At 40.6% G+C, this 14302-nt stretch overlaps 1 protein-coding gene across 1 annotated transcript in view; it reads right to left on the bottom strand.

Moving 5' to 3' along the window:
* Positions 1-1135: 1135 nt before the first annotated feature.
* Tbx15 (T-box transcription factor 15) overlaps positions 1136-14302 on the bottom strand; it is a 103391-nt gene continuing 90224 nt past the window's right edge. Inside the window, exon 8 of the mRNA XM_027393781.2 lies at positions 1136-3563. Coding sequence (XP_027249582.1) covers positions 2779-3563 — 785 coding nt within the window. The 3' untranslated portion in view covers positions 1136-2778. The remainder of the gene's footprint in view (positions 3564-14302) is intronic.

Genomic DNA, 14302 nt, shown 5'->3' on the forward strand with positions numbered 1-14302 from the left:
AGATCTTGAGTTGGCCGTTGTTTCAACTAGTTTTGGGAACAGCGTGAGATGGCTAATGGGATTAACTGACATGCACTTTTTGAGTTATTTATATGATCAAAGCAATGATTAAGATTTTGTTTCCTTGAACCCAGCTTCAATTCCAATGAAGGAGTGCAATGACCAGCATTCCAAGCTACCCACAAATAATACCAGTAAAATGTTTCCATGGGTAATCAGACTGTCCAATAGAACACAGTGCAGTGTGGAGATAAGAGTAGATTTTTTTTTATGTTTCTGTTATGCTGTTTTCTAATCCCATAAGCAGGCAGGAGATTCATAGTCCCATTTCTCATTTACAAAAAAAAAAAAAAACTTTCTCCCCTATTCACCCTTTATGGATATTGAGGACCTGCCTGATACAGTATGTGAAAGTACTTGGAAGTGGCATGGCCCTCAACACTTCATTAGTTTTTATAAGTTGCATTTATGCATGACAGATCAAAACCACTCCTCCCACGCTTCAGTGATGCATTCAAAAGGGAGTGTAAATTTATTATCAAACACATGAAGCAAAATCCAGTCTCAGAGGTGTTCTTGCCTCAATCTCTAAAAATATACCTTTATTTCTGATTCTCGAAATGGCACAGTGCTCTGGCATAGTGACATAGTGTTAATCACACAGACACTAGATTAGCTTTGCAGTTCTTTCACTTGCTAGCTAAGGACCTTGGCCAGGTATCTGACCATCTATAAAACTGCTTTCAAATCTACAAATATTATTATTATAATCACACCCATCCCACAGAACCATGGGAGGATGAGTCATTATAAAAGAAATAGTAGGGTACCTGGCACTCAGCAACCTCAAAGGTTGCTGTGAAACCGTATTTGTGAAGCTAATATGCAAGCGGACATCCCGCTAAATGGGAAAATCCAGTTCCAGGTATTAGCTCCCTCTCTGATGGCTTGTGTAATCCTGAATAATTCACCCAACTTTTGAGTAGCTCAGCTACAAGCCATAAAATAAGGATAATATTAACTTTATGATGTCTACATAAAACTCAAAGACAGCACGTGAAAGTATTTGATTGTAAGACAGAACATAAATGCACATGGCTGTTATTTAATTTTTCTATATGAACAAGCACACGGAAAACAATTGCAAAGATTTTATTTAGCGGCTTTCTGTGCTTGGCACTCAGAAACAGTTCCGTGCTTAAGGGCAAACTTTTATACACCTTTTCTTCATACATATTTTACATACCCTTTTATTGCCCCCTTTTTAATATTCATAATATTGAATACCCCACTAGGCATATAAATACATTTATCTACAACACCTCAAAACCAAAAAAAAAAAAATTCTTAATAATATCTGTATTCTCTTACTTGGTATCATTTGCGTTTCCACATCATTTAAAAATTTTAGCTTGCAGCAAGCTTCACTTGTTTTCTTATCATTAAAGGATTTGAAAGGAAGAGGAAAGAAAACATAATCCCCAAACTTCAGAATGCAATGAACTATTTGATCAAAATGGAGAGCTACAGGCAGGTAGAAAGGGGGTAAGAAGACCCATCCACAATTCTCTCTGGTGTGTTAGGGTTTCTCTTGCATAGGACCAGGGACATATTGTCCAGGTCAGTGCTTTGGATTTGAGGCCAAGCCTGTCTTCCACGACTGTTTTTGGTATCACGTGGGAGATAAAATCATTCTTCATTCTCCAGATCCGTTTCCCTCATCATGCTGGGGTGCATGCCATGGAGCAGCACTACTCTCTCCTGGGCCGTTACCGTCAGAGCTGTGGAATCAAGCATTTCTTGTCCTAGCCCTTTTCATTGGTACCCTTGACTATAAGCTGGGTCCCAAAGAGGCTTAATCTCCAATAACACATTCTTTCTATAACTTTAGGGGCTAAACAAACCCAAACAATTCTCCTTGGTGAATTAATTCTCCTCATTTGTTCACATCTTCTCAGTCTTGCTGTCCACTCTCTCCTGCTCTCAATTCTCTTTCTCTCTCCCAGCTTTTCTCACCCTGTCCTTCCACAGACACCATTAGAACATCAGTGATGGCATGCCGTATGAAGAGAGGCAAAAGTTTAACAGCAATCTTTCTCAGGAAGCCAAGTCCAGTTGTACCACTGATGTCTTTCCACCAGTGATGTGGAGAGGTTGTAGGGTACACTAGAACGGTTCATTCCAGAAACATGGTAAGCTGCAAGGGAGAAAGGCTAATGGCTAATGATGACCCAATCCATCTAGGGCAGACAAATTTTTGGTGAAAGCACCCACTCTGGGCCTCCTTTCATAGAGTTCACCCAGTTAAGAGTCAGTGTGTAGAATGTTTGTATTTGTATTACTTTGTGTAAGCATGTGTGATGTGTGTGCATGAATAAATTCATGTATGTATGTATGTATGTATGTATGTTTGTATGTCTGTTATGTATGTATGTGTAATTTTCTTGGCTGCTACATGTTAGCATCTCCTTCAACATTATTATAAAATGATTGTTCAGTCTCTTCAAGGCCACTCTGTCATACACAATGCTTTTATAAAACTAAGAGTTTTTGGAAGGCAGAAGAATGACCACTGAGTTATGGATGATGCACTCCAAGGATCCTTCAGTGGTATTTATGGGTGTTCTCTGTTTTCCTTATCCAGAAAAAACAAAAACAAAAACAAAAACAAATGCACAATTCCTATATTCCCAAGGCACAGGGTTCCCAGAGGAAGACCCACCCACAGAGATTCTGGAGTCTTGACTGCCATCACCTCCATGGAGTTTGGACTGCTCTTTAAACCATGTGTACTGACATCTGGGAGGAGGAGCCAGGGACTGCCCCATACTGCCGGCCATCACAGGTGTTGGTAGCCTGCTGATTATTAGCTGAAGGGCTGAGCATGTGCATGCCATGCTCCATTCCCGTGGGCAGGTACTGCCTCTCTCCAAAGGCCCCATTGGAGGGAGAAGAACAGAGTAAAGTGCTTTGAGATGCGCTCAGTTTTTCTGGGCTTGCAGCTAGCCTGGGGGAGGTGGGGAAATTGTATCCATACAGATTGTAGGGATTGTGAAGGGAGAAGGCATTGTAGGAGCTCTGCTGCATGTGGCTACCACCAAACATGTGTGGTGATGAGGAACTGGAGGCTGCATTGCCTGCCTGCATGACATACTGAAATTGGGAAGTGGGGAAGGACCCCAACTGGCCACCATAGGCTTCCATCTTGCTGTTGCTAGGCAACGAGGGAGGCGTTGGTATTCCTGAGATCAGAGATGGAGTCCTCTGAGGCATGAAGGTTTCGGAGGGCTGAGTGGCTGAAGCCGTGCCACTCTGGAGCCGGTTGTAGCCACTGTCACTCAGCCCTGGATAGCTCTGTAAGGCAGCCATGTTGCTTCGGGCACATGGTGGATAATCAGAGAGGTTTAGATTACACAGCTGGCTTTCTCGACAGCCCACGTTGAAAGTATTGGGGGCCAAATGAAAAGTTGGAGGAGAACAGGATGGAGATAAGAGATGAGAAGAAGCCGAAGGGGACGGTGTCCCAGTGCTGGAGGTGGTTGGGGAAGTACCTGTACTGCCCCCTGAAAAACAAAACATAAATTCCATTGATTAAGATTAGTCTGTCTAGGCAAAAAATCCTACATTTGAACAGATCAATTGCTTCTTTTTATATCAGAAGATGATGTCACATATTTGAGCACATATTACAAGAAGAGGACAAAGGATGACACAAGACTACTAGTCTTTGCATTTCTCCCTGTAATGGTCTTAGTCACACTTCAAATATTTAGAACAAGCCTCTGGTGTTCTTTTTTTTTATGTTCTCACCATCAAAGTCACTTCCGAATAAGACTTTCAGTGATCAGCAGTAGGAGCTACTAGTTCAGCTCTTCCCATGCTCAGAACAAAAGTGTAAGCTGTATACTTTCTACAGCAACTCTTTCCTATCTTGCAATCTTCAGTAGAATACCAAAGGAGTAGAACACCAACAGACTCCATCTGGTTTCTGGATCTGGGTATATGGGGCAGAGCTTGGGGAGGTACATTTCAGGTCCACAGGCTGCACTTTGCTATGGAAGACCTCCAAAATCCTATTTCCAAATGACCCTGAATCTGTCTTGCAAAGAGTTGATCATCAGCCATGTAGATGGCAGGGTGTATGAATGGTTGAGGCTCCAATGAACTAAGAACCAGTTCACGTCAACCTTCATCAAAGATGTTCTCTAAATGAGAAACCCAAAGAAGGCCTGTGCAAGACCCATCTTGCTCAAGGGCAGGAAGCATCTACTCTCTACCTCTTTCAATGGACTTCAAAGGCAGTAAGCACTTGGGGTAGCTGAACCTTCACTTAATCCTAGAAGATTCAGCTGCTTTGTCCTCTCTAGAATCCTTCTTGATGAATTACCTTCCATGCACTAATATGGTACTTCTCCTAATTGTTGAGAAGCATGGTCCTTCGTGGGACAACATGTCTTAAGTTACCGATAATTCTTGTTGAGGCTCCAAGAAACTAACCATCATTAGGAGGTAAGGAATTTTTTTCAGGTGAAAAGGAACAGGAATGAGTTTTGTTTCATTTCAGTCAATGAAGAAAACTAGGAGCGTTCCAGATGTAATGGGAAAATATCTAAAGTATTCTAGGAAGGGAAAAAGTGGGTAGAGGGAACAAATGCTTTTACCTAGATCCACAGGCAAAGTGGGAATATTGGTAATAGAAGTAAAGATTTGGCTTTGTTAGTATTTTTTCAGAGTTAAATTTTTGGTTTTTGCTCTTGTTTTTTCGAGACAGGGTTTCTCTGTATTGTTTTGGAGCCTGTCCTGGAACTCACTCTGTAGACCAGGCTGGCCTCGAACTCACAGAGATCCACCTGCCTCTGCCACCAGAGTGCTGGGATTAAAGGTGTGTGCCACCAACGCCTGGCTCAGAGTTAAATTTTTATAGCTCAGTTAACATCATCTCTTCCATAGTCAAAGGAATTTCCCTCAGTGAACTTTCAGATCCAATTGGAATTTGAAGACAACCCAATCAGCTCTAATTTTAGAGTCCTATCAGAAAAATCTCCTTTCATAACAAATTCCTATAAAAAGAACTGCAATAAGTCTGTAATAAGGCTAGCATTGTCAAAAACTGCAACATCTGGTCATGGTGGGAGGAGCTTCTCTTCAGTTTACAGCCACACACTATGAAGTCTACCTCGAGTTCTCCACAGATGTGGAACAAAGGGCTTGAACCAGTGAGCCTCACTTTCCATCCTTGTTATACTGTAGCTGCATCTAAGGATTAAAGGAAGTATGGACAGTCAACTCCAAGTGCTTTCCAAGGAATCACTTTAATATAATGAGGGAGTCCAAGAAGGGGAAGATTCTGGAAGCAGAAGCAGACCATCTCATGCTTCCTGCTTCAAGTAGCTGGATGGCCTCCTTTCCCTCAGTTGTCTAAGGACAGCTCAGAAGTTTATTTATTCCTCTTTGTGGCATCCTATACACATTTTCTGCTTCTCCAACCTAAATGCCATGAACGTTATTGCAGTAAGTGGCTGTGGCACAAATGGAGAAACTTGACTCCAGCTGTAAAGAGATTTGTGTTTTACGAGATATGAATATAGTCTCCTGTCTTTGAAAACTAGTCCTGCTCTCCCTGGTCTGGTGTTTACGTGGCCCCCGAGGAGACCACCTGTACAGCACGCTGTCCTATCCTGTTGTAGGTGAGCTCCATCAGGTCCTGGCCTCAGCCCTGCAGCCGGAAGTGCACGATGGAGCAGATGACGTTCTACAACTCTAAATGGCTTTCTCAGATGGCCCAAGATGGAATGAATGTTACTGATTTAAGGCCTCAATTGGTTTCACTACAAAAAAAAAAAAAAAAAAAAAAAAAAAGAAGAAGAAGGGAACTATTAACAAGTTACAGGGGTTTCTGCTGAGCAGATGAGAGGCACATGTTAAAAAGTTTGTAGTCAGCTTGCTTTGGCTTTTAAATGACATTCACTGGAAATGAGACTTGGTGGCCTGCTGAGCTTCAGGGGGGTGGCAGCCTCCATATGAGCTAGCGTTTGAAGGAAAGAGTAAGCCTGTCCAAAAGAGGGTCACGTTGCTTCCATCCACTTTGAAGAAACATCGTTATGCACTTAAAGTACTCAATACAGATAATAACTAGTTCTCAAAGTCCACATAGAGAGAAGGAACTGTGGTATTCATTTTGGAGAAAAGCAAACTGAGATACTGAGAAGTCTTTATTCTCTTATGATCTAATGGCTTGTCAAATGTTAAACAAGATTGGGAGTGCCAGACAAGTGCTAAATAAGCTTAAGGAGACAGCCCACCCTCCCGGTGCATTTCAACACTTGGCTAAGCAGGGATCTCTCATCACAAAAGAGCCAGGGCAATGTGGGAAGCCAGGCTGGGCTGATCAAGGCTGCCTCTCAGAGTAATGCTTGTCTCCCTGACCACTGTAGTGTTCCCTTCTTTCACCCAGTCTCTCCTCTGTCCCTGCCAGGACATGGGTTCTCTGAGCATCTTGATATAAATTTGCTTAATAGACAAATGTAGACTGTGGATGTGAATGAAGCCGATTCCGATCCCTGCTATCTTACAATGGGGCCTTGGTTAATCAGCCTCTCGGAGCTTTGGGCTCCATAGTTACTATATAAGTGGGTTTTCAAATAACTACCTTTCTGGGGATGTTTTGAGAAATTACAAAGTGACCATATTCTGGCATATAGACATTAAACGTGTGCTTTCACATGAGAAGGAGTAAAGGATGTAAAAAGAAACCTTGAAGAAAGTGCACTGCAATAGAGATGGCTCACAAGTATTGGCCTCTGTCCAGGGAGAACAGGGCATCTTGGTCTCTATACCCACTAATGAACATGATGTCACAAGATGTATGTGCCATATTATTTCAGGCTAAAAGAACCTCTATGGTGTGGATGATGCAAGACATCCAATTGACAGCTCTGGGCCCGTGAAGGAAATGAGCTGTTCCCTGGCTCTATTTCTTCTCAGATCAAGCAAAGCAGAACTCATTGGATACAAGGAAGTATAGTGGTGCCTTTCTCCATTGTCCTCAGAGATCCTAGCCCACGTCTGAGAGGGGATTGAAACATAATGCCTTTAATAACTTCATATTCTTAGATAATCCAAAATTAGTCTCCACCATTTCAACTCCCTACCTCCTGTTTTACTCAGGGACCAAAGTGAGGAGGCACATGTTAAAATGCATAACCAACATTAATTTGTGCCAATATTCAAGGCTAAGAGCCAAAGCAACCAAGAATGCATATTTAGTGGTGAGCCCATATGAGGACAATAACCTAGAATACACTTGTGTACCATGAAGACAAGTTAAATGTGTCCGTGAAAATCCTGAATACCAAACCTGCTGACTTTTGCATCTTTAAATTGATCACTTCCAGATTGTAACATGGGGGTTTTCACATGCAGCTTCCTTTGGAGTTTATTTTGTTGTGATACACACACACACACATACACACTCACACACACACACACACACACACACACACACACACACACACACACACACACACACACAAATCAGATAAAACCCCATCTGAAGAATAAATTTCCATGTAACTATTTGTTCTAGGGCTAGACACTTCCCTCCTTATAACTTGATAGTGTCTGTCCCTGCAGAGTGCTGGTTCCCAATGTATTCAGATATGTAAGAGGTAAAACAGCAGCAGCCCATGACCTTATCCCAGTGAAGAAACCCATAGGCCATAAAGTTTAATGAGCATGGGCAACTGAGAAATTATCCTCAGCTAAAATGAGAATTTTTCTCATGATACAAATGTGAACATTGTGGTCCTAATGGGAATTGTCTGGTTTCATAGAAAGATGAAAACCTCCTTCATCCTTTTCTATCAAATGTAAAGCTCTACATAGCTCCAAGTTTATTCTTGTTCAAACATCCTCATCCAATCATTCTGCTCTGTACCTGGCCCTATTTGGCCACATTCCCTAGATATAGCACCCTATTTCTTAGGCTCCTTCAGTTGCTTTCCTTGCTGGGCTTTCCTTATTGTCACATGCATCTGTTGTCATGTCATTTAATCTGCTTCTCTCAGGGGAACAATCCTTCCTTCCTTCCTTCCTTCCTTCCTTCCTTCCTTCCTTTCTTTCTTTCTTTCTTTCTTTCTTTCTTTCTTTCTTGGGGCCCAGATTTCCTCTACTTTCACACTTTACCTGCAAAAAATGCTTATGTATCTGGCCTAGAAAGCAAAGCATCATATTTCTCACACCATTACAGTAATTGATTCTGAGGGGACCCAATCAGAATCACAGAGATTTGGTGGGATTTTTCGGAAAGCCCTTGATCAGAGACACATGCCCTTTCTTCTTAGAGATAAAGCAAAAATACCTAGGGCAGAGGATACTTTCTAAGCTATCAAAGGGGACAACTAAGAATAAAGCCACCATGGAGGAAAGTAGAAGGTAAAGAAATGGGGCACATTCTAGCCAGAGTGATCTTGCTTAGGCCCCTAACTTAGGCTTTGCCCAAAGAAGTGACTTGAACCTTTCCTGTTTTACAAGCCTGTGAATTGCTTTTTTAATTTGCTATTTTGTTTTTTCTATTTACATAAAAGTTCTAATTGATATATGTCTCTGATTCTATGAGTTGTTTTACTATGAATCTGAAGGTCTAAGAATATTAGGGTAAACATGGATAAGAGAAGGACCTGGAAATGAGAGTGGAGGAATGGTCAATAGACCCTTTGTCAGGTGGAAAGTATGGATGGAGCCCTTGAACAGCAGTAACAAGGGATTTGAACTGTTTGGGTGCCTGACAGATACCTGACTCTGCTAAAAGAAGGTATAGTAAGCTACCAGACTTGGTTTCAAAACACACAATCTCTTACAAGGTGACACAAATCAGAGTTTCTGCTCTTCCCTAGTTCTCCTTAGTAAGATCAAATTAAACAACTGGGAAACAGGTGGTTTTCAAAGAGAAGACTTTTCATATGTGCACGCATACATCAAATAAGGAATGCAATGTAGAGAATAGAGAAACCGCCACTGTTTAAATAAAAAATGTCTGAGTTGGCAAGATGGCTCAACAGAGGAAGGGACTTGCCACTAAGCCTGATGACCTTGACCTGAGTTGGTTTACCAGGGTTCAAATGATGGTAAGAGAGGAGAATTCCAAAAGTTGTCTTCTGACCTTTATGTGCATGATGTGGCATTTGGACACACTCACAAGGTAAACATAAAAAAGGAATTTTGAAAATATTTCTAAGTCCATGGGGAAGATATATGTAAATGCATCAATAAAACAATGACAACAAGAAAGTGATTCTGAAAACCAAATGCTGACTCACAAATGATATGAAGTTAAAAGAGGACCAAATGCATGTCCAAATAGTTAAAAAAAATGTAAGGAAAGTTATACTTCAAAAGATAGAAATAAACAATGGCAGGGTCTTGACAGGGTGACATTGGAAGCCCAGGATAAAGTGAGGTTTGCAGATTCCCAAGATGGTGGTGACCATCTTCTCCTTTTGAGCCAATCTCCTGTAGACAAGTATGATCACTTCACTTTCCTATTCTTCATGTTCACCAATACGAACATTATGTTATGATTCATGTCTATATTACATAATCTTTAAATCATGATTATGACATATATTTCCTCAAACATTCATTTTGTTTGGTAGAGGTTTTTTGTCTTGTTAGTTTTTGTTTGTTTGTCTTGATTTTCCTTTGTCTTTTGAGGCTTTGTGGGAGGTTTGGTTTTTTTGTTTTTTTGGGTTTTTTTGAGAGAGAAAGAGAGAGCATGAACTTGGGTAGGAAATTAGATGGGAAGAATTGGGAGGATTAGGGGAGGGGAAAGGATACAATTAAAATATATAAATTTTTAAAATAACTAATTTTTTAAAAATTAATAATCCTATTTAGTGTTTGGTAATAATAGTACGTTAGCATCATCTGTAGTCTCCCTACACCAACTAATTGTTACTTGTTATTTCTGTTTTTCACTAATCACCCTTCCCTCCAAATCTGAGCATAAAGTTGTTGAATCCTTGGCAAGCACATTAACAATCTCCCCCTACTATAGCACCTAAGAGAGTTTGTGAACTCATTCTAGCCCTATGTGAGTTTCAAATGTGAATTAGATATCATGCCTGGTCCCAGGAATTTAATCATAAGGGGGAAAGTACTGAGAAAAACATCAGTGAAAGATATTAAACGAAGAATGAAACAAGTAGGGGGTGACCCTATAAGGCTTTAGCCTACTGCAAATGGCAGAGTAAATTCCCCAAGGAAATGCTACTTGAGCTAAGATTTCAAACAGGGATAGCACTAAGAAAGCAAGTGAGTAAAAATGAGCCTTCTAGTCAGGGAAACAGCATGTGACAGGAAAGAGCACAGCATGTCTGAAAAATGAAAGCAGAAACAATGACTCAGGAGTAGAGGGGAGGTGGGATAGGCTAAAGGATATAGGGAACATCCTTGAGTGCTTAGTAAAGCCTGGGTGCATTTGCAAATAGTTTGTCTTAAGGTACCAATTTATCTAATACTCATTGTTACTATCTCTAGTGATCTATGTTCAGGGAACAAAAATAAATTGTGGCTGCTGACGAATTTTAAGCAAGTTAGGGTATAGAGTTGCTATGAGCAGATGTCTGTTTTGAAACACTGAGGAGATCATGATGTGCAGATTATAGATGACATCATAATCAGCCAGATAAGAGATGATGATACATCAAAGGCAGGTAGTGGCAAGGGAAGTCAGAGATGTGAACAGATTCAAGGGAATTAACAATAGGCTACAAGGATGGCGCAGGGAGAAACACCCTTGATGACAAGTCAATGTGGGATCCTTCTCTCAAGAGAGGGTCTTAGGTCAGTTTTGAACACATTAACTTAAGTGAGTTTAGGGCAGTGGTTCTCAACCTATGGATTGCAACCCCTTTGGGGGCCAAATGACCTGTACACATGGGTTGCATATCAGATATTTATGTTATGATTCATTACAGTAGCAAAATTACACTTTTGAAGAAACAATGATAACTTTATTGTTGGGGTTCACCACAACATGAGGAACTGTTTCAAAGGGTTGCAAAATTAGGAAGGTTGAGAACCACTGCTTTAGGGAGTAAAAGTACAATATGTTATCAATTACAGGTTGAGTATCTTTGATCTGAATTTCTGGGGACCAGAATTATTCTGAATTTGAAGATTTTTCAAATTTTCAGAATATTTATATATATATATCCTCTGAGACATTCCAGGAATAAAACCCTAACCTCAAAACACAAAATCCATGTTTTGTTTCACATGTATCTATACACATTACCTAAAAGTAAATATATACCGTATGTTTTAATAATTTTGTGCAAAAGGATCTGCATTATTCCTCCTGCTCAGAGGTATCTGTATAAATTAGCCATCTTTGCATCATTGCAATGACTTCACAATTCAAAAACCAATGTCCACTGAGCTATTTTCTCAATATTTTAAAAGTATTTTATCTTTAACTATGTGTAGATGTAGGGTGAGGTATGTTCATGTGAGAGCAAGTGTTCTTGTAATCAGAGGCAGATTTCACAGAGCTGGAGTTATAGACAGTTGTGGGTAACAGAACATGGTGCTGGGAACCCAACTTGGGTCCTCTGCAAGAACAAGACATGTTCTTAGCTGATGAGCCTTCTCTCCAGCCCCTCAATATTTAACTAATATGATTTGTCAAGTATATAATCTCTTCCACTAGCCAGCTTCTAACTACTTCCAAACAAATAAATGAAAATCCAATCACCTCCATAATTTAATTATTCAACTAACACCAAAACATCCAGTGGTGTTGAAATCTACAGTAAAGTCTGCTAGCCCCTGAACAGAAGGGAGGCTTCTGAAATGGTAGGTAGGTCTCTGTGTTTCCACAGAGGGCGATAAAGCACTAACTGTGGTGCAACCAGAATCATTCCTTTCAGCACAACTGTCAAATCATTTGGATCACCACTCATAAAAGTTCTGTTTTAATCATACAAATATCTCTACTGCATAAATGGAGAAACCAAGGCACATATTGTATCTAAAATATCCATCAGACAATGGCAGGGTCACATTATATTTGGCTATAACAAACCTGGATTCTTAGTTTTCTGTCTATTTTGCCTTGGTCAACTTCTCCAAGTGTTATGGTCAGTTTTGGCTGTCAAATTGACTAGACTGAAACACACCCAGTGGTACACATTTCCAGTATCTGTGAGGTTGTTTTCAGGAACAATTAGGTCATGCTTTTCTTGACCAAGTCAGTTATTTAATCTGTGGATGGATTCAAAATCTGAATGGACAATTAGGACTTGGTAGAACCATGGAAGAATGAAAAGGAAATGCTGGTTTGCTTGCTCTAACTGAGCCCTGTCAATTCATAACCTAATCATGTTTCAAAATACTTAATCATCTGTAAAACAAGTTTCCACCCAGGTCATGTCAGACACCCTTGTACAAAGGGAGTGAAAATAAAGATGACAATGATGCGGACCATACAGGCATCATGACAACTGTTTACCATATAACTGAGAGTTAACTAGGATTTTAAATACATTGTCTCATTTAATATTTACAAGAATATATTACGTTCTTCAGTAGCATGCAGAAAGAAAAACTGAATGGCAAAAAGGCTGAGAAACCCAAAGAAAGTCCCAACACTAGGAAGAAATAATGGTAAGAAGTTATTCAAATTGTCTAACTTAAGTCATGTTTGTTGTTAGGCAGGATTATGGATTGAAGCTAAATCCTCAAGCACCCTATACAAATGCTCCACAACTTAATTGAGGCCCAAGTCCCCTTGTGTGTGTGAGGGGGTGCTGATTAATTTTTTGCCAACTTGACACAAACTCAAGTCACCTGGGAAGAGGGAAACCTCATCTGAGGAATTGACTTCATTAGATTAGCCTGTGGGCATCTTTGGGGGCATTTTCTTAATTAATGATTGATGTGGGCAGTGCCAGCCCTGGGCAGGTGGTCCTGAGTTATATAAAAAGGAGAACTAAGGATAAGCTTCTGTGTGAGCCAGTAAGTCATGTTGCTGTACTCTATCTTAGTTCCTGCCTCCAGGTTTATGCCTTGAGTTCTGCCGTGACTTTCCTCCCTGATGGACTATAACTTGTCAGCAAATATGCCCATAGTCAGCAAATATGCCCTTCCCTCCCCATGGTCTTGTTAGTTGGTGTTTTATCACAGCAACAAAAGCAAAATGGGACAGACAGGGTCTCACTAAGTTGTACAAGCTGGCCTTGAACTTGCTCGGTTACCCAGACAGGCTTTATGTTTGTGATCCTCCAGCCCCAGCGTTGCAAGCAATTGTACCAGGAGGCACCCTGTATGAGTCTATGCTTTAATTATATTCATCTTTAAAACTAAAAGTATTTCAGCAATGCTGGTCACAAACCAACACCAGTGTGCAAAGTATTAGCTGCTCTCTTGAGAAGGCCATGTGGTATCAGATGTTATAGAGTCCTGGAATGGCCTCCCAAGAAACTAGAAATTCAAAAATTAGGCTTCTGTCAATGATAAGTTTCCTGGAACAGAATGAACTCAATCTGAACATTATTCCCAGTGGAAGGGGAAGACTAGAGAAGGAAACATAAACCATCCTATGCTTTGGGAGATTTTGACTTAAGAACCCCAGTGGATGGGTATTCACAATTACAAAGTGGAGTCAGAGATAGGTTGATAAATGGTAGTTTATTGGGGCAAAGTACTCACACAAGGGAGCCAGTGACCAGGTTTGCAGCTGAGCAGGACAGACCCAGAATTGCTTCCTAGTCAACTCAGCCAGGCGAGAGACCCACATGCCTGCCTCTCTCCTTCTTAAACCCTTGTTATGCAACTCTGACCACGCCCAAGAGGGTGTGGTCATCAATACCTGTAATCAGGGTTTCTCCCTACAGATGGGCCTCAATATGGCTGGACTGACTAAAGGAATTGAAATCCTGTGAGCCTTCTATATACCTCACCAAAGTTTTCCAATCTCAGCTACAAGAGAAGGGAGATTAAGAATTTTATTTAAAAAAAAAATCACAAACAAGTGGAGCAAAGTCCACATACACACCAATGTGGCAGGGCTGTTGTTTCAGACAAAAAGGATAGCTTACACGTAGCAAAGTTCTGATGGGCTCTGAACAGCCCCTTCCCATGTGAGACCTCATTTCATTCAGTTGAGAACTAAAGCTTTTGTCAGAAAAAAAAAAAAAAAACTAGACTAAGGAAACTGATAAGGTTTCCATGTGGAGTAAATGAAGACATTATGATGGTTTCTTCAAATGGCAAGTCCTATGTGAGTGTTTAGCAGTAGTCA

This window comes from Cricetulus griseus (assembly GCF_003668045.3).
Source record: "Cricetulus griseus strain 17A/GY chromosome 1 unlocalized genomic scaffold, alternate assembly CriGri-PICRH-1.0 chr1_0, whole genome shotgun sequence".
In the NCBI taxonomy this organism is placed as follows: Eukaryota; Metazoa; Chordata; class Mammalia; order Rodentia; family Cricetidae; genus Cricetulus; species Cricetulus griseus.